We start from the raw sequence: 26972 nt of genomic DNA on the forward strand, positions 1-26972 counted from the left end.
TCCACGTGCCTGTATGACCTCCCTACAACACCTGGGCATGCTCCTGATGAGGTGGCGGATGGTCTCCTGAGGGATCTCCTCCCAGACCTGGACTAAAGCATCCGCCAACTCCTGGACAGTCTGTGGTGTAACGTGGCGTTGGTGGATGGAGCGAGACATGATGTCCCAGATGTGCTCAATTGGATTCAGGTCAGGGGAACGGGCGGGCCAGTCCATAGCATCAATGCCTTCCTCTTGCAGGAACTGCTGACACACTCCACATGAGGTCTAGCATTGTGTTGCATTAGGAGGAACACAGGGCCAACCGCACCAGCATATGGTCTCACAAGGGGTGAGACCTAATGGCAGTCAGGCTACCTCTGGCGAGCACATGGAGGGCTGTGTGGCCCCCCAAAGAAATGCCACCCCACACCATTACTGACCCACCGCCAAACCGGTCATGCTGGAGGATGTTGCAGGCAGCAGAACGTTCTCCATGGCGTCTCCAGACTCTGTCGCGTCTGTCGCATGTGCTCAGTGTGAACCTGCTTTCATCTGTGAAGAGCACAGGGTGCCAGTGGCGAATTTGTCAGTCTTGGTGTTCTCTGGCAAATGGCAAACGTCCTGCACGGTGTTGGGCTGTAAGCACAACCCCCACCCTCATACCACCCTCATGGAGTCTGTTTCTGACCGTTTGAGCAGACACATGCACATTTGTGGCCTGCTGGAGGTCATTTTGCAGGGCTCTGGCAGTGCTCCTCCTGCTCCTCCTTGCACAAAGGCAGAGGTAGTGGTCCTGCTGCTGGGTTGTTGTCCTCCTACGGCCTCCTCTACGTCTCGTGATGTACTGGCTTGTCTCCTGGTAGCGCCTCCATGCTCTGGACACTACGCTGACAGACACAGCAAACCTTCTTGCCACAGCTCGCATTGATGTGCCATCCTGGATGAGCTGCACTACCTGAGCCACTTGTGTGGGTTGTAGACTCCGTCTCATGCTACCACTAGAGTGAAAACACCGCCAGCATTCAAAAGTGACCAAAACATCAGCCAGGAAGCATAGGAACTGAGAAGTGGTCTGTGGTCACCACCTGCAGAACCACTCCTTTAATGGGGGGGTCTTGCTAATTGCTCAGATAACACCAACCAACTGCAATGGGTGCAATGTGTAGCTGGCTGTATGTTGCAGTGCACTTTGGTTGTCTCCTTTGAACTAGCTCACAGGCTTTGCTCCAGTTTATGGCAAGACGACCTTGGACTGCGCCATCCATTAGAATGATATAATGCATCCACAATACTAGTGATGCATTGATTTGATAAGATAGATTGGTATCACCTAGACGTGTACGATTTACATTGAATATAGTCACTGTTATTGTAAAAGACTGTTCACGGAGTCTGCCATGCCAGCTGCATAACAATTAGACTAGCTAATGACACAACAGTCAGTTCAGTTCAGTGTGCTTTATTGGCATGAATGTTTCATTTTAACAATGTTGCGAAAGCAGTTTCAAAATCAAAAGTTTACATTTAATTATGACAAGATTAATCTAATCAAAACTATTCAATTTAGCAGTTATAAATTGCAGAGAACAAAAATAACAAATACAGATACAGCATAAACAAATCCATGAATCTAGTAAACACAACAACATAATGTACCTTTTATCACTGTATATTTGACAACATCAAGCAAGTGCAACAACAGAAGACATAGCAAGCTTGCTAATAAGTTACTACTTACTGGTCCAACAGGAAGACGGCCAGCTCGGAATCTGTCCTGCATCCTTTCCACTCTTTTAACTCACACCAATGACTAAAAGCCATTGGAGTAAATGTAAAAGGTATTTAATTTTCAATGTTTTATTATGAAAGTAAGAAAGAAAGAAATTAATTAATTTCCATTAAAGAAAATTTAGAGATGTTTGTGTATGCTGTCAATTATAGGTCTTAGAAAGAAAGAAAATCGGACTCGGCTGAAATCACATTCTGCAAGTCAGACCATTAAAAAATTGGAAATAAGAGTTTGCCAGGAAAATTGTAATTGGTGCATCTCTAGTCTGCAGTGTAGTTCATACTCTAAACTACAGAACGGTGGCATCATGATCACGTCTACACTTCTGTCTGTACTCTCACTCTTTCTAGCCCGTCCCCTTGAGCTCTCTTACTTGACACTGATGAGCGTATTGACTTTATGAAAAGCTTAACAAATTTCAGCAAAGTGCTCCTGATATTGGCTAGCTAAATAGCCAGCCAGCCAAATCCAAACCTCGCTTATTTTATTATCTCTCGCTCTTGTGTCGAACTATCGTAATAAATAGCCTGGTATATCTGTGGTTCATACCAGGCTTGAAATCCAACCCACTGTGTGTGCTGCGTTTCACTTGATGTTGAATCTTAATAAAAAACACTAGTGTCTAAAAACCGTATTGACAAGAACGAGGCAGAGGATAAAACTAGGAAATCATCTGGGGCAGTGTGGGTGGGCCATCAAGGCCACTGTTGCCAAGGGACACTTAACTTTTTGAGGGGCATATGGTCAGACTGAGGGGAGAAGTTCTTGCCCTAGTGGAAGGGCTGGACGATTAATTGAGAAGTAATCGAAACCAAAATTCAGAGCCTCTAACCGACGCAATTTCACCATGTCTGTTTTTTTAATCCTATTAATATTTCCCCACTGTGTGTGTTCATGTAGTTTCCCCTTAAAAAAATACAACTGCGTATGTGGTCATGTGACACCCCGTCCAGTTTTGCTCAGCTTCCAAACCGGAGTCTAAAGCACAGGGAGATGTTCGCTAGCGCTAAGTGCCTTTACTTTCCAGCAGTTGGGAAGCAAAAGGCATTTGTTGACATGCGTTTTTTTAACGGACACACTGTCACCCGACTGACAACTTAGAACTCGCTCGCTTTTACCGCCACTTTCTGCTGCTCTCTCTCTCTCACATTCGCTCGCCCACACACTTGCTGCACACATGCTTACACGACATAACTTGGCTGTTCTTATAACCTCAGCTGTCAGGCAGATAGATGTCCTTTGGTGAATGAGGAGACGCTGCTTACCAAACGTTGAGTGTTGCCGTACTCACGCAGTGTGCAAGTGAAAATCATTGGTAGCGCATTTATATCAATTATTGTGTGAAATTTTAGAAGCAGTTCGTTAATTAATTGTAATCAAGGTAAAATACTCAATTAATCGTGATTTTGATTTTAGGCCAAATCGACCAGCCCTACCTAGTAGTCAGAAATTTAAATTCACTCAATACTGATAAAGTAGTGAGAGTATACATGTTTGTTTTGTTAATTGTGCCATGTGTCAAGAGAAAATATTCAAATTGTGCTCTGAGCCACATCAAAATATAGAAAGTTCTCACTAGTGAACATTAGATGCAACTGACAGACACATTTTTCTCTGACTTATACGCTCCTTCAGGTTAAATCTATTATTCAGCAGCTGCTTCCCCAGATAGGTTTTTTTGTACTCCATATATGGTCCCCTTATGCTTCACCGTAGACCTCCAAGGCCGGCTGTCAGTTAAGGTATCACGGTCAAAGTTCCAAAAGCCGCAGAACAAAACATTGGAAATAAATAGAGGTGCTTTTCAAGGTGAGATGATGTATGTTTCTCCTGCTCTTTACAGTCGACCAGATCTATCACCTGGCGTCTCCAGCCTCTCCTCCCAACTACATGTACAATCCCATCAAAACACTCAAGACTAACACCATCGGCACTCTTAACATGCTTGGTGAGTACATTCAGCTAAGGGCAGGCTACTGATAGAGTTTATGTAAGGTCCAAAAACAAGGCTTTATATAAGACTTTTTTCTAATAACATCTTTTGTCGTCAATTATTGAAGTCTATCACAAATGTGCTTTTTGTTCCACATTCTTAAGAGCACTGTAATACATTTGTCATTTATTATTTGTAATCCAGCAAGAAATTTTAATCTGTGTAATAAGGCACAAAATACAGTGAATGTGTTTTATTTTAAGATCACTTCAGATCTTGGACATTCAGACTATGAAAATCAAATTTCATTTGTTTTCTTCCGTTTTACAGTACAGGGCAAAAGAGTGACACGGTTAGACAGACAAGATTCCCCTTTTACGAACAATGGTGGATTTTTGAAAGACATTTTAGAACAACTTCTGTGGATGAAAAATTTAATCTGTATCACAGGAACCAAAATAAACACACTTTATTGGTAATACTTTATTCAGATATAGTATTGTCAGGCAGTGAAAGAATATTAACAAACTTGTTCAGGACATTGTAATAGACCAGTCACAGAGTATTTTTTAAAAGATACCTTTTGCAGATGGGCTGCCTTGGCAGTGGTGAAATATGTAGGACAGGGTTTGGTCTCCTTTGTTTCTTGCAAAAAAAAGACTGTTCTCACTGTTTTGTTTGTCTTCAAGGTCTGGCCAAACGTGTGGGTGCCAGACTTCTCCTTGCTTCTACTTCCGAGGTTTATGGAGGTAAGAAAGATAGCTTACAGTCATCCACATCTAGTTCTCTTTGTGATCGATTATTGGGGTTATTGTAGTCAGTCAATCAATCAATTTAAGGCTAATAAAAAGTCACAATAAAAATGTGAAAATCCTGTTCATCCAAAAGTTTGTTTGTTAAAAGTGTAGATGAACATATTTATTTATAATGCATAGCCAAAAATACTAGACAGGCAGAGAGTAGCAACTATGTGATTCGTTTCTGTAACGTTAGGCGCAGGGATCTGCCGAGCGCCTATTTCTCTCTTAAACGCTCCCTGAAATAGATCTGTGCGAAGCGGAAAATTATTTATGAGTACAACCGACTGTAATCTCCCACCCCGTCGGACCCTCAGTGCTAATTGTCCAAAACATAGTCGGAGTGGCGAACAGGAGTAACAGAATTAACCCAATTGGCCGGTCACTCTGTGGCCCCGTTCCTGAAAACAGCGAGATGCCTGGATAGAGCGGGATTTAAAAAAAGTTTGATGTGCTGCAACAAACTTTATAAATGTTGAACTCTGCATAAATGGGTATGATTATTGACGAGTTAGTAGCCTGCCCAAAATCAAGCTTGGAGACTATCATGTAGCCTCCTAGAGCATTTTTCTTGCACAAAGTTTATGAATAAAAAAACAACCCCTAACTGAAACAGCTGTAATTTGAATGAATATTATACTAGTGGTAAGTTATGTACTATTATATGAAATTATATTGAATATAGTAACATAATGAATATATTATCAAACTTACAGTTTACTATTAAATTAACAATATACTTTCTAATGTTATACTAATTCAGTCATTTAGACTAGTTCCTCCTCCAGGTTTTATCTGTGCTACACCGCCTACACTACTTACGTTATCCATCACTCAGTTTATTCTCTTCATCTTTGTTCTCTCCTGCCCTATTTGAATTTTGTTTAATCGATCAAGTGGACGGTGAAAGTTATCACACACATCATTGCAGGCAAGCTCACATTATCTAGTTTAAACCAACTGAAACACAAAATTACACTGTGTTTCACATCCTGCGTACAGGGTGACCTCGGGCGAAAGGCAGGGTACACTCTGGACAGGTCGCCAGTCCATCGCAGGGCCACACATAGACAAACTCTCACACCTAAGGACAATTTAGGAACCCACGCAGACACGGGGAGAACATGCAAACTCCACACAGAAAGGCCGGGGTAACCAGGGTTTGAACCCACGCCCTTCTTGCTGTGAGGCGATAGTGCTAACCACTGCACCACCAAAGTTCTATGAATATGTCAATCTGCAAGATGGGAAGCATGCTATTCTAAATCACCCCTGTTTCATTCTCTGTGCAGAAAACTGAATACCCACATTTAAAAATGTTTCTAAAATGTTTGTCTTTCAGATCCAGAGGTACACCCACAAAATGAGGAGTACTGGGGGCATGTGAATCCAATTGGTCCTCGAGCGTGCTACGATGAGGGGAAACGTGTAGCAGAGACCATGTGTTATGCCTACATGAAACAGGTATCATCACTGGCACTCAATACAATAGGCTTTTGATTGACGGTCATTGTAGTCCCTGTGACTTTTATCAGTAAATTACTTTGGAACAACACAGGGTAAACAGTGTGTATTTTGAGGCTGGTTTTGGGTTAATTGGCTACTGGTAAACTGTCACTGCTTTGTTGCCACTATCCACAGGTGGGAATTAATCAGTTACATTTACTTTGTTGCATGTAGTCATGTAATTTTTTGAGTCAGTTGTCAATTTGAGTTTTCTGCAGCATACTTTTTACTCTCACTTAAGTAGATGTTTAGAGAAAAATCCTTACTTTTACTCTGTTACATTTGGATACATTCATCGTGCTACTTTTATTTACATGTTTTATGCATTCATAAGGGGCAGGTGGTCAGTTGGTCCCAGTTCTGTAGGCATTTTGTCATCCTACCGCAGCCTCGCCTCCACATGACTATTCAGAGCAGAACAATGGCTGAAGCTACAGCAGAAGAATGGATTTCAAATAACGCCAGCAGCTAATATTAAAGACAACGCACAGTGCAGTGGGCTCCGGTTGTCAACGCTGGTCTACTTCAGATAATAGTGCTGATAGAGAGCAGAAGTGTTTGTTGTGTTAATGCTAAGAAGTCAAATAATATATATGAATATATATAGCGCTATATCATGCTTCAAAACTACCACTAATCCTGCTTTTTGCCAAAATGTAAATATTCAAGTAGTTGGTTTGTGAGCGTTGTGCATTTAACTAGTCCCGCTCATTGGTGTATCCTGATGAAGAGAGACAGAAGTGTACCAAATTATGCATAGATGATTTATAAGGTAAGCTATAACTTTATTAATCCCCTACGAGGGATTAAAGTTATTTAAAGTTATAATATATCTTTAATTTTGGTCGACATAGCAGCACAAAGGAATATAAAAGAACAGATGCAGTATTATAGAAGTAATAACACACTATTTACACTGTACAATCAATAATAATTATTTACAACCATTTACAACCTGATAAATGTCTGAAATATGATCAGGAAAATCCGTCAGTTTGGTTCTGTGATGTTGTGGAGCCTGATGGCTGATGGCACAAATGAGCCTCTAAAGCGCTTTGAGGCTCGGGATTGGATGAGTCTGTGGCTGAAGGTGCTCCTGAGCTGTCAATGAGCCATCAGTGAATCATGTGTTGATCACTGAGTCTGGGATTAATGAAGAAAAATTCACAACATACTTTAACCACAATATCAATAAAATTTCATGCATGTTTTCTTAGATCCAAATGATGTCGATGAAAAATCCTTTCTGTTATGACTTGATTGACGCCAGCCTTTGATGATCAGATATGATTGACTTGTCTTGCCTTTCCTCCAGGCAGGTGATATTTATTTATCTGCCTCGTCTCCTGCTGCTCCTCAGCTGCTCATTATTTTTTTCACACTTACTGGGGGAATTTTTGGAAATGGTCAGCTTTTAATATCCACCTGTCAGTCGTTTGTGCACTGTGACAGGAATATCACACATTACATCTATTTCCCAGTTATATAATCAAAATTAATTAACATTTATAAACTGATGTGTACGTGGGTTATGCAGTGAATGAAAAGGCATGTTTCACCTGCTCCTCAGACAGAGGGCAAGCATTATTAAGATGGAAAATTGTGTAACCCCCATTACTAGAACTTGCCTATGCATCTTACTATGTGAATAATTTAACCTTTTAACCCTTTTTAACCTTAACCTTTAAATAGCAGGAAAATAACCGATCAGCCATAACATAATGACCACTAATAGGTGAAGTGAATAACGCAGATTATCTCGTTACCATGGCACGTGTCAGTGGATGGGATATATTAGACAGAAAGTGAACACCATGTCCTCATAGTTGATATGTTAGAAGCCACTTTGACAAGGGCCAAATTGTGATGGCTAGACGACTGGGTCAGAGCATCTCCAAAACACTCTGCAGTGGTCAGTACATATCAAAAGTGCTCCAAGGGAGGAAAAGCTATAAACCTACGATGGAGTCATGGGTGGGCAAGGCTCATTGATGCACGTGTGAAGTGAAGGCTGGCCCGCATGGTCCGATACAACAGACAAGCTGCTGTAGGTCAAAAAGTTGATGCTGGTTCTGTGTCAGTGCAACACACAGGCAGTCCATGCCTCGACAGGTCAGTTCTGTTTTGGTGGCAAAAGGTAGACCTACAGTCAGGTCCATATATATTTGGACACTGACACAAGTTTTGCTATTTTGGCTCTTTACCAAAACATATTTAAGTTATAGTTAAATAATGAATATGGGCTTAAAGTGCAGTCTCACAGCTTTGATTTGAGGGTATTCACATCCACATTGGAAAAAGGGTTTAGGATGACAGAAAATTATTACACAGTGAACAAATTAATCTCTGGAGTCCAGTGGTACCTACAATTAAGTGCCATGACTGTGACAAAAATACTGAAACAACCTGCCCAGGTATGTGTGTAAGTATATACCTCTGCACCCACCATCTTTTACATTGACAGTGGGGTAACACACACACTGTCCATGACCTCTTCATCATGTTGTCCTCATTGTGTCTTAGTCTTTACCATACTCAACATTTCTGCAGACCGTGAGCATTGAATTTCAATCTTTCACATTTTCAAGAACAATTTACATAATATTCATGTTTTTATTCATGTTATATGACTCCGAAAGTGTCCACATCCCATCTAAAGAAGTATGCACTGATGGGTGAGGCTGACTTACTGTATGAAGGCCATGGGAGAGTTTTCTACAACTGCGCCATCAAAGTGTCCATGATGTAGTTGGGCTCATTTATTCATCATCTTGCCATACTCGTCTGGAGAATATTTTGACAACAGAGGTCAAATTTCCTCTGTTACACTTTAACATAATGCAGTTAATTCTGCTTCCCATGCAAATACATTGCATTCAAATTAGCTCATATTATTGGAAAATTATATCAACATCTTAAGACTGTGATATGTTGTGTGAGTGCATAATTAGCTATTTAAATCTAGCAATCAGGTTAAAGAACAGATTTTAATAAAATAGTAGAGGGTTTTGTTCAGAAATTGGTGTGGAAGAGGCATCAGGGTTATGGTAAAGGGCTCACTCTGTTACTGAGTGCAAACGCTTTGTCAAGCTCCATAAATAATGCTTTGCTGTTCAAGATATGTTTTATCAGCCATTTAGAGTGACTTGGTTGACAGCTGCTAGTTTTATTCAAATTTTGATCGGTGAGGATGATTGATGAGTGATGATGACTGGTTGCATCATACTTAAAAGCTGAAAAGATAAATAAATATATATTACTTTGATATTACAAGGATCTATTATTATAAGGGACATATGCCACTAAACAAATGACACATGTGTTGGTCTGGTATACTTTGAAGGCAAGCTGCAAGAATTTAATATATATTAATAATAGCAGATAGGGACTGTCTTTACAGAGACCGGCTCCATCAACATCCCGGATCAAACATTCGACGGGCGGACAAAGTTCCGAGCTGACAGAGTGCAAGACTCTGGCAAGATGAGAGGAGGCGGACTGTGTGTTTTACATCATTTATGCTTGGTGCTTCAACACAGTCAAGATGGACTCTGCTTCCCAAATGTCTGTCATTGTGTTTTTTATGTGAAGATGAAACCATATTATCATCTTGTTGCTGCTGTTTACATTCACCCCAGATGCAAATTCAAAAAATGCACTGCGGTATGTTCTGGGTGAATATGTGTATGTTTATATGTATATAAGTAACTAGTATATATTATTTTATTTTAGTTATTTTATGTTACCATATTTTAATTAATTATCTGTTCTGGTGTGCGTAGCATGGAGGCCTGTATGCTGTGTTGCTATGTGGAACTGCTATGTAAGAATCAGCTGAAATAATTTTTTTCTTAAAAGCAACAAAATCTTGAGATACCAGTAGTTTTGGGTGATCTACCACCCCCTTGAAAAAATCGTAGGGGAAACACTGCATTTTTATGGAATTTTGTTGGAATTTTTGTTTTGAGTGAAATGCAGAATAATGAAACAAGTCATCAAAATAAAGATAAACATTAAAATCAAGGAATAACGATCACAAAGTTCATAAATGAGCCGCCCACTTTTTTGTTTCTTTGCTCACAGGAAGGAGTAGAGGTGAGGGTGGCAAGAATCTTCAATACCTTTGGCTCCCGAATGCACATGAACGATGGACGTGTCGTCAGCAACTTCATCCTGCAAGCACTACAGGGAGAACCTCTTACTGTACGCATTTTAAACCTTCTACTGATTCACCTTATCTATTATGTGCTCGAGACAAGCCTCTATTAGGCTCTTTTGTCATTGCTAGTAGTCAGAGGATATACACCCTGATTTAGTCTCTGTGAGATGGTGATTGATGATGTATACAACATCAATCAAATAAAATCACATGAAAATAGCTGGCAATCTTCTTTGACACTTCAGTCTTCCTCATCTGGATGCAGGTCTGTTTCAATATTATGAGGTATATGAAATATTTAAAATATGGTTTAATAGCAGTTGATTTTGATGCACAAAACTGAAAATAGTGTGACCGAAAAACATTTCCAGTAGTGCTGTACATGACAAGTTACCAGTTTTTATTTAGATTTGGGTAAAAGTTAAATCCTTAATTTACAATGAGCTTTTGAGTTCTAATAATTTGAACATCATCATGGCAAAAATAATTTATTTTCCTTTTCTAATAATAAAAAAAAATGCAAGATGCTCATAATTTAAGTATGCGGAGTAGAAATGTATGTATGTATGACACATTTAACACACATTAGCCTTCAATATGTGTTCTAGGTATATGGTACTGGATCCCAAACAAGAGCCTTTCAGTATGTAAGGTAAGACTGCCAAATTAAACCATATTTGTTCATTCTTCTCTTCTGTACTTAAATATTTGTCATGTAAAATATTTGGCTTTGTTGTCTACCCACCTATTAGAAAGTAATATAACGCTTTGTTTTATTTTTCAAAAGTATCTGTTGATGACGTTGATGCTTTCATGGACTAGTGAATTTCGGATAAGGCAGAAGAGTAGTGATGTAAATTGGACCTTGAAGTTTATTATTAAATACCAACATGTGTGTGTGTTTCTGCCTGGCTGTGCAGATACGGCATGTGACAGGTTAAAGGAGTATTTAGCAGTTTGTGTGCAGGTGATTAGATTAATTTGACCAGTTTGAAGAAGAGAGATCAGAGACACAGAGCATTTGAAGCTTCCCTATCTCCTCAAAGCATTCACCTGATGCCCTGTGTGGCTTTCATGTTGTGTGAACAGTGAAAAGGTCTAAAAACCCTAAAGATACGAAAGCCTTCCCTCGGTCATATCTGCTCTTTTGCACACTGTGCCTATAAACTGTATTGTGTCACACATGGACATAATTTTTGATATAATTAGAAGTGAATTTTCTTCTCACTGATCAACAGTAAAAAAAAAAAAAATAAAATAAAGTCAAAATAAATCTTTGCAAATTAATTAACTACAAATATAAAACGTGCAGAACCAACTGACCTATTAGCAGTACAGATAAACGGTCTTCACCCTGCTGGCTGAAATCAGAACTTCAATGGCAATAAAAAAACATTTTGTTTTTATGTATTGATTAATTAGTCATATTTCTGATGTCCAACGTAGCTCAAAAAGTCTATACAGCAGTGAAATTGGGGGTCTTGATCTATTATGAGGGCCTAGTCTTATGTCTCTTAGGGTGAATTGTGCTTCCTCAAACTTTTTCAAAGTATAACATATAGGCTAGATACATCTGTTTGATGTAAAAGGTGTTGTATAGCTTCACTAAGGGCACCAGAGGAAGAAAAATATTCACTGTGCATTAAATAATGTGGGTGGGTGTCGCGTCTTGCTATGAAAACGCTTCAGAAATGCCTGGATTGTTCTTTAGACAGAGAGCTGGAAGGAGTACTTGTTGCTTCCCTGGATCTTTGTGTCTCATATTTTACACTTAACTAAATCACTAGTTTCTAGCAGAGTTATAATATTGTGAAGGTTTCTATTGCAATATGCTATAGTGGTTCAAGATTTCACAAAGCGTATTTCTAGAAAATGAGAAGAGCCATGGCTTTTCAGGAAAATTAGCCCAGCCCACACAAAGGATTTGGAAAGGAGAGGACTAAGACAAATCATTAGCCTACAGAATGAAAGGACATTGAAATGATGCGATATGAAACCTTGATTTTGAGTCCAGACACAATAATACTTGCATAAGATAATTTACTGCCTGTGACAGATGGCAGGGAGGCGAGGGATGGAAGTATAGAGCTGAAATAGCACACAAGTCCCACACACTGCCACAAGCTGGGGAAAGGTTAAATGCTTTGCTTATTCTGCTGCACCATCTTATTCTTTAAAGCCGTTCAGTGATAGTCTATATGTCATGAACTTATTCAACTTATGAACTTATTAACTATGTAGTAGTGTTCAGTGAGTTCATATTTCTACTCATGGTGACACCGTGTGCATTATCTACTTTTGAGACTAGTTTAAATAAGAAATCTTTATTTGGATACCTACTGTTGCAAGGATATGTGGTACTACGAGTCTTGAAATACACACGTTCTCGGAGTCTCATGTTAAATCACATCCAGGAAGTAGCTGCACTTTGTGTGAAGGTAAATTACATAAATGAACTTCTTACATTTCTGATTCTGGTAAATCTCTTCCCCATTCAAAGTATTTATTTTTCTCACTTCTTCAGTGCAGCTGTTCTGCAGCTTGTGTGAGTCATGCTGGGAGAAGTAGAGTAATAATACGACAGGAAGAGCAACATGGTTTCAGGACAGTAGTGTTTTCATATTGAATCGAGCAAACAAGAATGTCAATAAATCTGCTTAGCAAATGTTTTATGATGAATGAAAAGGCTCTCATTACATTTGTTGGACATTAAGGATACACACGGTGGGTTTAGTGAAAAACATTGAATGTTCACATTTTCCACTTGCATACACATGCCTAGATACAGTCTAATACAACAACCCTGCAATAAATCCTACCTTTATGACTGTCATAATGTTCAATTTTTGTTTTTCATAGAGGTGTCAACGTTATGGTAGTTTTGGAGGCAGTAGTTTGTTGTGCTGTTGAACTGCTTTGCATTATACAGAGAGGTGTCTCTGTTATTTGGCATTCCCTCATTGATGTAAATGGGATAGACAAAATATATATCTCTCAGTATGTATATGCGTGAATGCAAATTTGACATTTGGAAAAAATAAAGCTAGCTGAGGTGGATATGGTGCAGTGTTGGAGATTAGAAATTTTTTGTAAACCTGCATCTACTGTTCCCCGACCTGTGGTAGGTGAGGTTGCCCGTCATGTCGTTTTCTGTGTTTGCACATGCCTTCTAATGCCAGTGTGTCCGAAAAAAAAAGAGGACATACGGTCACCCTAGTACAGACTGAAAGAAGAATTAAGTGGATTTATGTTGTGCATGATGTGCTCGAGGAAATGAAAAACGAAGAGAGTTCATGCTGAAGCCGCCGTGTCTCCCCTGGCCTTGGAACTCTTTGTTCCACTATGATGATGTGCTAAATAGAAAAGTAATATTAAAAGAATGATTGGTCTCTTTCAGCTGATATTTGTATCATGTTACACGTACGAATATAATGTTGTCATAAACAAACTCTGCATGGAAATTTCAACCTCATGCAGTGTCCCTCATACAAAGCAAAGCTGCAGAGTGGGTTTTAAAACAAGAGAATCAATTTTAATATCTTCTTTGTGTGAATTGTTCTCCAGCGATCTGGTGAACGGCCTGGTGTTGTTGATGAACAGTAACATCAGCAGTCCAGTCAATCTGGTGAGTTCATCCCACTGTGTTTCACAAATTGAAATAGAAAATTAATACAGCATAAGCAATGTATACAGCTGTTTATGTGTCACTCTGTAGTTGGCACTGATGTGATAGACATTTATGAAATCCATTTGCAGGGGAACCCAGAGGAACACACTATATTGGAGTTTGCTCGTCTTATCAAAAGTCTTGTCGGTAAGGCATCTGATCGATAGTTTTCATTCTGTGCGTCTCTGCAAACTCTTACCTTTCGACATCTCAGTCGCTCTCCTCGACATCTCAGTCCCTCTCCAGTCAAGCCTCGCTTGCTTTTCTGCTAGTCTCTTAATGTTCTTCTCCCTCCTTACTTACTGTTTTGTCTTAACCGTTTTTTCATAAGGTGAACTTCTGTGTCACAGTGCTCTTGGCATGGAAACTGATTTAGTTCTGTGTAGGATTTAACCCCTTTTTATTCTTGTAGCAATGGAAGAGTCTTCTATTATCAGGCTGTATCTTGCAGTCATTATGCTGCAGACACAAAGTAATCATATTTACATTCTCCCATTCACTGTGATAGAGAGCGACAATGATTGCAAGGACGTTTGCTCGGAAATGGCCTTGCTAGATAACTAAATATAAATTTGTCTAGTAGCACTAAAATAGATAAGATTAAAGAGGAGGAGGTGTGTTACTGCACCTACGCATGAAGCCACCCCTGCACTCTGACGCAGAAGCATCTATCTGCCATGACTCATAATTGTCTAGATAATGATAATATTATGATCATCAGCAGGATTTAAAGTAAGGAGACAAATAACAATATGTCCTTCTTTCTGTACATTTGTGACTCCATGAACGCACTCTCATGCAAACACACACACTCTAACAAACATACAGTGAGCCGAAGTCAGATCCAGTTCCTTCCAGAGGCCCAGGACGACCCACAGAGGAGAAGACCTGACATCAGAAAAGCCAAGATGATGCTCGGCTGGGAGCCGGTGGTATGTGTGACACGACAGACTCAGACACTCAGCAAGACTTTTCTCAAAATGCTCACATGTTCATGCTACTTTCCTGCAAACATACTGGAGGCATGCTGTCAAACACAACTTTTTCATCCTCAAACAAGACAATTTGGCTCCTGTCTCTTTAAGGTCTCCCTCTCTAAAAGCCCACTTTCATCTGATTGGCAAACTTCTCGGAGCCTGCTGAGGGGCTTGTGAGCCACTGTAACCTATCCAGTTGATAGGTTACAGTGGCTATCATTCTGATATTTTAAAATAACTTTTACAATTTCTCCAAAACTGCTCAATCTTACTCAGAAGTGCTCCAGGACATTTTTTTTGTACAAAAAAACAAATCTAACTGAAAATGAATTGCAGTATAACATGGCTCAGTGTTTACCACAGAATGACAGGATGGAGGGGGTTATATTTGCATATTTTTTGTTTATTTTTGAAAATACATGAGATACATTACCCTATTTCTAGTAGGTTATTTTCTATGTTGGCACTATTTTAATTCTGCTTAATTCTCCACCTTATTTTTGTGTTTACTCACAAACTACTTTAATCTTCTCACCTTGCTTTTCCCTTCAGACATGCAATTACATGTTGTTCCACTGTGTTTGGAGACCAACCTCCATCAATATCAATAATAGCCTCATCAAATGATTTTCCAACACATTAACTGATCAGTGTATCAATATATTAATATAGCTGCAATACTTATAGTGGCATTTTCTTTTTGTTTGTTTTTACTCAGTGGCAGTATTAATATGTTGTATGTGTTGTGTCTCGTGTTGACAGGTGCCCCTGGAGGAAGGCTTGAACAAAACTATCCAGTACTTCAGTAGGGAACTTGAGCACCAGGCCAACAATCAGTACATCCCTAAACCTAAAGCCGCCCGCATGAAGAAAGGAAGACCCAGACACAACTGATCCCGGACGGGTTTCCCACCACAGACTCTCCCAAAACACAGAAAGGTGTACAGACTCCTCAGAGGACCCTTGAAGAGCAACTCTCTGAAAAACACTGTTGAGTAGAGTACTCTGTGACGATGTGTCTTTTTTGAGAAGCAGAGACAACTTTCTCTTTAAAGTCTCTTAAAAAAGAGTTGGAGCTGCAGCTGGTAAGGGCTTCCTTACAATTGGATGGCAAGCCTAATTAAAAAACAGATATTTGGGCATCTGAAACCCAGCCTACCTTTTTTTGTGAATTTGTGCTTTTGCTATTTAAATCGCAGACATGAGAAGCTTGCAAGCAGCGCATACTGTGCATCAGTGCTTCGTGTTTATTTTATCATGGTGTTTTTTCTCCGGAGATGAGCTGTTTTGTTTTTCCACTGGATGTTATGTCCTCTTATCAGTGGCGTGCCAGCACCCTGTTGGCTGTTCATGCAGCACACCGCAGGGCTGGGCACATCTTCTTGAAAGACTGTTACAGCATCATCACATGTTGCATCGTTGCATTCTACTTTGTGAAATCTCATATCAGGATGTGCATTATCAATTTCAGATAAAGATGCTATTTTAATAAAATATTTCCAATATTTTGTGTATGATATAATTAGGAAGGAAAATAACTGTGTCGGTGGGAACTGATTTGAATGTACACTAACTGATGGGAATTACCGTGAGGTCCCCACAGGTAGAGACTGCTTTTTGAGGCGTGTGTGTCTACAAATGGTAGTGAAAGTGAAAAAGCAGGGGTCTTTGGTAGTACGAAGCCACCTTTATTTATGACAATCTAGCAAAAATAAAAGCCAAGACATCAGTTTTGTTCATTCATCCGCCTAATAACTTTTTTAAATTTTGTGTTAAACTAATATGTAGGGATAGAGGCAAATATGAGTCGGTTACAGTGGTGGGAGTAAACATCAAAAGTCAGAGCAGATTGACAGCTGCAAGTAGGTTTGTAACTTACTATCACAGGTTCTCTGAAAGAGAAGGCAGGAGTCAAAGAAACAAACCCTTTGACCATTCACACTAGCAGTGGCCTTGAATTGTGTGTCTGTGACTGGAGTCAATAATAGTCATAGTTGACATCAGCGCCATGTCTGTAAGAACTGGGGTCACGCGGTCCAATGGGGGAGTTTTCATCATAGTGGTGCTGACGCCCTTGATCACTGGCACGAGCGTGGTCCATCCAGTACGCCAGGTCGGTCTCGAGCCTCTGAAGAGTAAAAACAAACAAACACCACAGTCGTGATTCGTTTAGAAACTCACCCTCAACAAATCTCAAGTTAATGGATACAAAGGCAGATGATAAGCTGCTACAGCTGTGGCAAATGGATGTACGTGACAGGCAACCGTTTAAAAGGCCAATGCTTTCACACGTTTTTTCCATTTTACGAAGCAACAGCAAATGGCATGTATTTGTATGAGAAATAACGCTACTCTGGCTGAAACAGAAATGCTGTCAGCTGTCAAAAATAGTGGCAGTAGGGGGTTAATTTCTGTACTCTGCTCCATTTTTATCTATTGCATTCCCTCTGTTGCTTACTGTCCCTGGTGAATTCTACATGACAATCACCTGAGAAAAACTGAAACTGGACTGTATATTTGTTTGTGAGAGAGAGAATTTATGTGTTGTCATATATTCAGTTCAGGTCGTACAGCAACATCTTGAGGATAACCTTTTGATAAGGATATCTTGTAGACGTCAGACCAGTCTTCACTTTAAACTATACCTTTGTCACCACACATTTTTGTCCTCCACATTTCAGAAATATGTAAAGATCCAAATGACTAAAGTTTTTACTGTCTGTTTTATCTGTGTGTGCGTTTCTCATTCTTATTTTAATGTTTTTTGCATGGTTTATCTTCTTAGCCAAGTTTGAAGCCCCTGAAAATCCAGGTGTTTCTCAATAAAATGAAATATTTATTACTAAATAAGCAACTGTCAAAACTTTGGGGGAAAAAAACATCCTCAGGTAATATTGGTGATTGGTACACAGAAGAACTCCAAACCAGTGAGAAGAGCACAGAGAGAACATCAGAGATAAGTATCAACTTTAGCAGAAAATACCTCGTTTTTGTTTTACACAGGGGGAAATTGCTGTATGTCTCCTGTGGCTCTAGAGAAATCAGATAATATTACTTAGACAGACAGAAGCATTACAAACTGGGGACATAGTCCAACGAACGATGTGCATTACCATTAGTATATTTGGAGCTTGACCCATACTACGTAAAAAGTCTGAAATTCTCTGGCTCTGCTGTTTCGATTTTCACATTTCTTTTTAAATGAATCTCTCCCTCAACTTATGGAAGTAAAACAATAGATTGCTTGTGGGTTTGTAACATAACATAAGAGTGAACCCTGTCACATTAGCACGTGGAAATATAATAAACTGCACATCATTTGAAGAATATCCTGTCAGTCTGCTGTTGAAAGAAGGCAAACTAAACATGAGGCAGTGGTGAGAGAAATCTTTTGTTTCTGTTTTGTGTCCTTTGTTCCTCAAACCTTGTGTCTAGAGCCATTTCTCAAAAGGTGGTAAATCTGTGATCTGGTTTTGTTATGTGGATCAGTTTTGTTTTTCAGGTCCCCTGTCATGTCGACAACTTCACTGGAGAGGGATTTCTGGTTCAGAGGAAACCTGAATTCTCCTGGAACAGACAACCCACCTGCTCGTCATATCCCATGTACATAAACTGCATGATCCACTGCTGTACGTCTGGTCTGCTGCGATCCCAAATGTTCCTCTTCGTTCTGCTCAGTCTTGCCAGGAACTCTTGAGCCTTGGAAGAAGGGAGGGCAACAGAGGACTTTGCGGGGCCATTACCAACTCCTGCCACAGGGTGGAAGCACAATAGGGCAAAAAGAATGAAAGGGCATTTCACTGGAGGTGATATTTGCATCAGCACTATGATAATACTGTTATGTAAAATGTTACCATCTCTTTTCCTTAAGATCTTGTGCATGATACTGTCACTGGATACATCTGTTAAGGAGAGTGGACAGAGAGCTAATGAGCTGCAGTATGAAACACCATTCTTCATAACAGGTAAGTTAGACTCTTGATTAATAATAGAACACAGTTTAATCAGTCACACTATGGTTATGTGCAGTGTAAATTGTAGGATTTTGCCAGTTGCAGGTGGAGAACTTTAATGGCCAGTCTTTGAGACCAACTCTATACTTGTTTAGACGTTTAAGGCTACTCATGCAGATATAGTTTGTCAAAGCTACATCAAAATGGCACATTTTCCTGATTATTCTGCTTGCACCGCAGCAGATTTTCTGATTAGCTTCAGTGGTTTTACGCATCACTTTTTCCCCCTTTCACTTAATTGATTTTATGGATTGAAATGAGTGAGTGAGTGAACACGTTTGTTCTCAGTTTTCATTATAGATGCAAATGTCAAAGTGGACCATGGAGGTTAAAGGAGAAATTGCCAACACAAATCCAGTGAAATTAGTTATTGGCCAATTTGCATGTAAATATATTCACTTCAGCGATGCCCTTCCTGCTGCTCTTCAGTCCCACTGGAGCTGTACTGTGTGTGGCGGATGTTCATATAAACAAAGTGTGCACTAATCTGGTATCTTGTACCTCGCTGCACACAGCCAGTTCAGTCAGATGACCCTTTGCAATACTTGTAGTGGCAGCTGACTGTTCTCCCAGAGGACTGACATCCCTCTGGGACACGTTCCCTTTAGTCTCAGAGGGTTTAATTAATTGTTTTTTCTGAAAAGCTAAAACATGAAACAGAGGTTTTTCTAAGCTATCTCCCCTTTAGAATCCATGTACCTAAGAATATGCACAGAAATCCAGTCCATATTTTCTGGTGGACTCTGTCTTGGCTGTGCAGTTAGATGTGGAGGGATACAGTTGGAGAAAATTGTTTGCATGTGGGTTTTTTTTTTCTAGTTTGTGTTGCAATATGAGCTAGCAGCAATTCCTGCAGAACTGACTATATCAGACTGTCCATAACATGTACCATATGAGTCATTCTTTCCAGAGCTTTTTATGGGCTGATTTTTAATCTTTAGAAGTTAGCAAACCTCTTGCTGTCTGTAATAGTCCATTAATCGGCTTATCTGCATTTTTATGCATGCAATACATATATTCATAATAACAGTAATAATAACAGTAAAAAGAAAAAATGGCACTTCTCAAAAGGTAAAATCAAACAAATGTCAGTGGGCAGAACAACACTGTAAAATGTTAAGGACTCAAAATGTGCATTTAAGACCTCTCTCTGAGAAAGTACACAGTTATAGTTCACTTTTTTTGAGCCACTCCATCTTGAGGGATGGCAATGTGAGTCAGTCCAGACTGAACTTGTTGGATGGATTCATGGATTCATAGTCCCCAGATGACATTTTCTACTGACTTTGGTGAACCCCTAACTTTTCTTGTGCCACACCATGAGGTTCACATTTGTGGTTTTGAATGAATTGTCTCAACAAGTATTTGATGGATTGCTGTGAAATGTGGAACAGACATCTATGAATTGTAATATCTTTGGTGATCTCTTAACTTTGTCTATTCATAAATCTCGAAACATTTTCTATAAAGGCTTTTTCCTTTCCTTGCCTCCATGTGATCTCAGAATGTACCCTCTCTCAAGAAATATTCCACATACACCGACATGCACTAATTTATCTTTGTAACTGCTAGTGCTGTGAGAAACCCAACTATCACAAAAATCTAGAAATAAGTACAAGGTGAGATGGTGAAGGACAGATTGGTGTGGACAAAGAAAAAGCAAATCGTAAGTACAACAGAAGAAAAGCCAAAAAGAAGAACAGGATTGAGCTCACCTCTAAGAGCCAACATTGTCAGCAAGACAGCCAACCCCATTAACCTCAAATAGAGCTGCTGGGATGCCATCTTCTAGCCGCTCAGAGTCTTTTCAGAGCTGCTTAATGGCAACAACTGTGCATAAACGGCTGCACAACCAGGGGGAAGAGTGGGCGGCAACCCAGACTTTTCAAGTGGAAACTGGTCTCTGGCGCTGGAATGTCGCTTACCTCCTTGCCTACAGAAACAAGATCTTAAATGAATTTGCATGTGCGTCCCAGGTACTTTTCCATCTCCCACACACGACACATGAGCAGCAGTGAGAAGGAAGAATAAGCAGTTCCACTGCACCTGAATGTGGTTTGTCAGGCAGGTTTACGGAGTGAAAAGATTCTCTGAATTTCAAAATATGTATAATATCATTTCTGATGCAGGTTGCTGCAGTACAGATGTGTTTTACTTTCACAAGAAAGTTTCAGACTGTCGCAATTTCTTGTAACCAAGTGTAAACTGTGCACAGTAATGAAAACTCGCAAAAAAAAGGAAGGTTGACAGTGTCTCTGTAATATTTATTACAGCAGCTGTTTCTGACACTTGTTGCGTCCCAGCTCACTAGGCAAAAGGGAACGTACGCATGAACCAGAGGAACTTGGTATGGTGGTATAAGTTATTTATTCACACAAGAGTTTTTACAAGGTTTAAACAACAAAAGTTGGGCAAGTGGGTGCTGCAAAACCAGAAACACCAGATAACAAAAAGAGCTCCCTCCAAAACAGGGATTACTAACTAACTCGAAAACCAAAATGAAAACAAAACCTCTCTATTGTGGGTGTCTCAAAACAAAACACAGGGAGCGCAGCACCCTTAAACCTAATGGGCTAAACAAAGGAAATATCCTGAACGTGTAGAGTGGATTATCAGTATTTACACTAAAACCTAGCCCAACTCTGCAGACACACGGTTAAACACAACCCACTCAAGTGTGCTACTTAACAAAATGAACACTTACTGACTCTCAGTAAGGTAATACTGCTGCAACAGGGTTACAGAGTCTTTAGCTAAACAGCTAACACAAAGACTATTAGCAGCAGATCACAAACACAAGCAGGCCATGGAAGTGATGGCTGCTGGAACGAGCACACAATATACATCAGGCTCAATACACACACTGATGGGCACAGAGGCAAAACACTAAATGACAGACAGCCCTTTTTGCACGGCAGTATGACAGCTTTTAAGGCAGCAGGCGCCAAACACAGCTTGCAGATTGGTGGACGGTCTTAGGGCTGCTCCAATCAGGGCCATGGATGTCGGCGGGAGCGGACAGGTCTTTAAGGGACAGTAACCAAAAACAGTGGCCGTAACACACTACACTAAAATAACAGGGGATAAATCTAATTTCATTTCAGTAGTAATCACAGGTGAAGCCCCAAAAATCTGTTTGAGGTTAAAACATCAAATTATTTAGAAACTGACTGCATGAGAGGCAGAAATGTAATTATAAGCCAAGAATGTAAAAAAGATCAGTTTTAGGTCACTATAAAGTGTGATGCTGCAAATTAAATTAGCTGCAGCATGAAAATAAATATTTAAATATTTCTATTTCTGTTTGCATGTATGGTTTTACAATTTAAGCTCCAGCTAAACCTCCCCCTTAGTTTATATATTAACCTTAAGCCTAGGGAGATACCTCCATTATCCACTTCCTCCAGTGCTTCAGTTCAATGTACAAGGTGTGCACTTTATCTAACCTTGATTATCTTTAGGACTGGGGTGTTCACATTTTGACTCTGTTCTCAGATAGTTCACCCAGTCACTTGAATGAAAATTGCTTTCAATTGCGTAACTGCTGTACGTCTGGTCTGCTGCAATCCCAAATGTTCCTCTTGGTTCTGCTCAGTCTTGCCAGGAACTCTTGAGCCTTGGAAGAAGGGAAATTAAGAAATAAGTACAATGGCAGATGGTGAAGGACTGAATGATGTGGACAAAGAAAAAGCAAATTGTAAGTACAACAGAAGAAAAGCCAAAGAGAAGAACAGGATTGAGCTCACCTCTAAGAGCTGTTTCTGTTTGCATGTATGGTTTTACAATTTAAGCTCCAGCTAAACCTCCCCCTTGGTTTATGTATTAACCTTAAGCCCAGGGAGATACCACCATTATCCACTCCCTCCAGTGCTTCAGTTCAACGTACACAGTGTGCACTTTATCTAACCTTGATCATCTTTAGGACTGGGGTGTTCACATTTTGACTCTGTTCTCAGATAGTTCACCCAGTCACTTGAATGAAAATTGCTTTGTCATGCGAATAAACCCAAAAATGTTTTCCAGCTTCCATGTTGTGTGACCCACTGCACATGGACATTAGTGTTTCCCCCGCTGCCCTCTGCTCACTCTTTCCCGCTCAGCCTATAGTTGCAAATCCAGTGAGTGCATTAAACTGAGCAAGAGTGCATTTAATTTCTTATGAACTCAACTTTTTATTTATGAGTGTATTTATTTTGGGGTGGTGCGGTGGTGCGGTGGAGCAGTGGTTAGTGCTGTGGCTTCACAGCAAGAAGGTCTTGGCTTCAAACCCCGGTTGCCCTGGCCTTTTTGTGTGGAGCATGTTATCCCCATGTGGATTTGAGTGTGAGTGGTTGTCTGTCTATATGTGGCCCTGTGATGGACTGTGACATGTTCTGGGTGTACCCCGCCTTTTGCCCGATGTCAGCTAGGATTGGCTCCAGCCCCCCGCGACCCTGTACGCAGGATAAGCGGTTGACGATGAATGGACATTGTGTTATTGTTTATCAGAAGTTACATACTCTCTCTTTAATGATTGCTGACTGACATGACTGTGTTTATAAGTTAGCAGTTCCCTGCAAAGCAACAGTGCATACAGTAATCACAGCTTTTCTGACAGCAGGTTGAATGATGAACTGTTACTTTATAGAGGTTTCATTCTGAAATTCTCACTCAACTGGGCTTGAACTTGTAATACGATGTGTGTGTGTATGTGTGTGTGTGTGTGTGTGTGTGTGTGTGTGTGTGTGTGTCAGAGAGGGAAAGCGAGAGTCTCTCCGTTTGTCACAGGTAGAGCTGGAATGCAGGAAACCCGAAAGCTGGCAGGCTATTACATTACTTTGATGATGGATTTGGAAAGAAGGGGAAGTGAGTGACAAAACAGAAGGAGGAGATGCACGGTAGAAGAATACAGTTAAAGAACAGAGTGATGAATGCATTTTTGAGCTCTTGCTTTCCTTATTTCGTTCAGCTGGACTAAAAGTAGCTACAACTTCTTTATGAGGCTTGAATTTGGCCAGCTGTGTGAATTCAACAGCACACTTACACTGGGCATCAGAACAAAAAGAGGTCAGCACATTCTGAACTGAACTGAATAGTCTGAGTCTTGGCTGGTATGAAAGGCACAAGCCTCTGCTCTGCAGGCATGTCCATAGACAGGATTTTTTAAAATACATATCAGATCCATCTGAGAAGGATCAGCCTGAGTCGTTGGCTTCTACTTTTGAAACACAAAAATATTAAGGGGAAATCAGATTTGTGACACACAAATACAGATTTTCTGAGTTTGAGATTCAAAAAGTTAGCTTGGAATCCAAAAAACAAACACACTGTGGAAACAGACACACACTGATGATTCATGTTTCCTTCAGGTGCCATTTGTAATTCGAACGAGGGATGAAAGACATGAGGGTTGGAGAGAACATGTCCCTTCTGACAGGATGAAGAATTTCATAGCTGACACAATACCTGAGATGATTCAGGTATGTGGACTTCTTTTCATTTGCTCACAAAACCGTATAGTGAGCATTTCTGCGTCAGAGCATTCAAGATAAAGCAGAATACGGTAAACCTCTTATATTCTGCCAATGCGTTTTTATTGTCCCGGGGATTAGGGATTGAAACGCTGTAAAATCATGAATACATATTGACCTTTGCTGGGGAAAAAAACAACAATTTCCTCTTTATGTTCCTTCACTGCTGTCTAACGTTTTGTCTATGTTTCCATCTTCCCTTCCACCTTCTCCTCATGCTTGACTTGACTTGAGTGTTGTGACCGGAGTCAGATTTACTTTAGTGTCCCCTCAAAGCTCACACAACAACTAAAACAACAAATTCCAAATTGAAAAACAGAATACAATGAAAACCTTTTATTACCTTAAAGATGTGCATGTGTGAATTTTTCAACTTCAGTTTTCCATTAAACCCTAATGTTCTGTTCAAGAGCCCGAGCTCTCTTTAACAGCTCAACAAAACAAACGACATTGTTTTATCACCTCAACACTTTTCTTGATTAACTTCGCCAAGGATGGTATGTTTTTGGTGCTGTTTGTTTGTTTGTCTGTGAACATGATTACTGAAAAACCACCAGTCCAGTTTTCCTGAAACATGGTGAAAAGGTATAGCGTGGTCTAAGGAAGAACCCATAAATGTTGGATCGGATCCAAATCATGGAGAGGATACACAAATTCTTTTTCCCTTTCATTAACATTGCATAATCAATTGCTGAGCTGAGATGATGAGGCTTCAGCTAGTTACAGCCATAATATTGACTTACTGTAATAATAATAGTTTTGGAAATATATCCAGACATAAAGTGTCTGGATATATTTCCAGTGCTCCAGTGCTACAGAAAAGCATGCATTACTTGTGTTTGGATTCAACTTCATGATCATTGTGGTGGAAGTGAAGTACTGCAGCCTCCAAAATGACCATACAATTGATTTAACACCTCTCTAAAACAGGTTCAACAAAAAGTGAACATTATAACCTTCATGAAAGTAGGATTTATTGCAGGACTGTTAGCCTACATTAGACTGCCTTACGTTAAGCTAGGTGGATATACAGTGGATTTTAGTTGGTGTTGAGAGTAGTTTTTACTCTGCATCATCTCCCAAATCCTACATAGGTGTATTTGTCTGTGATACTGGAATTTAACATTTTGTTTATTGGAGGTCTGACAGGGAGAATATATTAGAAAAGACATTCATCCATTCATGTGGACATTTGTTTTTGGCTTCACAGACATACTTACACGTAAAAGTATCCTCTGCTGTCTGCCTGTGACTGACTATTTGGCAAACAAAATGAATATATTATTGTTTATGCATAATCCATAAAAAATGTAAAACATTAAATACTTCGTGTAATTAACAATGTGTAAGGGTCACTTCTAATATTTGTAACCTTCATCAAATGTGCAAGCCTAGGTTTGTGCAAAAGAAAGGCATACCACTTCAATACTTTTCTCCATATTAGATTTTAATAAGTTCGGAAGAAAAAGAAATATTTAATGGATTGTTTTGGTAAATTATTAATTTTATACATACAAAAGCCAACATTAAGATTAACAAAAGGGTTACAATATCTAGTAGTCTCCAAGCTGCTGTTGATTGTCTGAACACATGTTAAAAGGTGACTTCTACTTGCCCTTAGACTCTTTAATCTCTCTTATCCACACCTGGTTTCTCCTCTGCCTCACTCCTCAGGTTGAGGGTCAGACTCGGGACTATCATAGCCCAGATTGCTGCCGATGGGGAAGTGAGCCCAGAAGGTACGAGCCAGGTCCTCCATCCCTTCATGAGCTGCCTGAGCTCGAAGCTCCTCCAACCACCCAAAAAAGTCTGACGACCACAGGCCCCAGTAGGGGAGGCTTCGTTTCTCCCTCTCCTCCCTCCTGCCGGCTGCATCACTTTCCTCTGCTCCTGTCAAAGAAGACAAGATACAGAAAGAAGTGTGAACATTATTTCACACCTTGTCCGTCATGTCAGCATTACTGTATATTGCAGTGTGGAATGGCGTATATGAGCTCCTGACATACCTGTAGGAGGCAGGGAGCCGAGCAGAAGGGCACAGAGCAGCACAGACACATACAGAGCATGTATGCTTTCCATAACTGAAAGACAGACCACAAAAGGCTTGATCTGAAAAATAATAACCCTGTTCATCAGTTTCTGCAAGAGAAATGTGTGTGTGAATTCATGAGCATAGAGAGCATCTTATCAACACCAGAATGTAAAGAACAGGGTGTAGTGGTGAAATGGAAAACTGCTTGTTCTTTAAAAACCATGCAGGCTACAACATAAAGAAGAAGAAAATCTCCCAAGACCATCTTTGCTTCATCAAATATCATCTTCAGTCTTGTCTTACCTGATCAACAGGAGATTATGCTCGTGGTCTAGTCCCTTGCCCTTCTTTCTCAGACTGATCTCAGGATGACGGCTGCGTCTCTATTTGAGCATGATGACATGTTTGTTTTTCACATTTTGAAAATTTTTTCCACCTGCCTGTCTCCAAAAACGACGTCAGAGATCCTCTTTCACACCTCTCTGTAGAGAAACATAACCTCACATTGTCTAGTGTAATAATGTCCTGTGTTGATAAAATGTTTTTAGGTAAGGTCAAATTAAATGAGAGGTCATATCTGGATCCCGCCGCTGGCCCTCCTCTCATA

The 26972-nt window shown here is 40.0% G+C and overlaps 3 protein-coding genes and 1 long non-coding RNA gene across 4 annotated transcripts in view; 2 read left to right on the forward strand and 2 right to left on the reverse strand.

Moving 5' to 3' along the window:
* Positions 1-16315, forward strand: part of uxs1 (UDP-glucuronate decarboxylase 1) — a 38008-nt gene extending 21693 nt beyond the window's left edge. The window contains exons 7-15 of the mRNA XM_038720825.1: positions 3615-3719; positions 4394-4453; positions 5844-5965; positions 10091-10210; positions 10775-10818; positions 13731-13791; positions 13923-13980; positions 14662-14765; positions 15573-16315. Of these exons, the coding sequence (XP_038576753.1) occupies positions 3615-3719; positions 4394-4453; positions 5844-5965; positions 10091-10210; positions 10775-10818; positions 13731-13791; positions 13923-13980; positions 14662-14765; positions 15573-15704 (806 nt within the window). The 3' untranslated portion in view covers positions 15705-16315. The remainder of the gene's footprint in view (positions 1-3614; positions 3720-4393; positions 4454-5843; positions 5966-10090; positions 10211-10774; positions 10819-13730; positions 13792-13922; positions 13981-14661; positions 14766-15572) is intronic.
* Positions 16316-16482: 167 nt separating this feature from the next.
* Positions 16483-20732, reverse strand: ecrg4a (ECRG4 augurin precursor a). The gene is made up of 4 exons (XM_038720826.1): positions 20539-20732; positions 18665-18712; positions 18396-18559; positions 16483-16938 (listed from the first exon to the last, which is right to left on the reverse strand). Exons 1-4 carry the CDS (start codon positions 20606-20608, stop codon positions 16789-16791), a joined length of 432 nt encoding a protein of 143 aa, XP_038576754.1. The 5' UTR covers positions 20609-20732; the 3' UTR covers positions 16483-16788.
* A 3445-nt stretch (positions 20733-24177) lies between these two features.
* Positions 24178-26972, forward strand: LOC119903601. The gene is made up of 2 exons (XR_005444547.1): positions 24178-24282; positions 26008-26972. It is a non-coding gene; the product is annotated as an uncharacterized LOC119903601 (long non-coding RNA).
* On the reverse strand, positions 25845-26733 carry otos2 (otospiralin 2). Its single transcript, XM_038719843.1, has 3 exons — positions 26669-26733; positions 26340-26414; positions 25845-26223 (listed from the first exon to the last, which is right to left on the reverse strand). Exons 2-3 carry the CDS (start codon positions 26410-26412, stop codon positions 25997-25999), a joined length of 300 nt encoding a protein of 99 aa, XP_038575771.1. The 5' UTR covers positions 26413-26414; positions 26669-26733; the 3' UTR covers positions 25845-25996.

This window comes from Micropterus salmoides, unplaced genomic scaffold (assembly GCF_014851395.1).
Source record: "Micropterus salmoides isolate LMB-PRFRI ecotype aquatic unplaced genomic scaffold, ASM1485139v1 Ms_hic_scaffold_15, whole genome shotgun sequence".
NCBI classification, from domain to species: domain Eukaryota; kingdom Metazoa; phylum Chordata; class Actinopteri; order Centrarchiformes; family Centrarchidae; genus Micropterus; species Micropterus salmoides.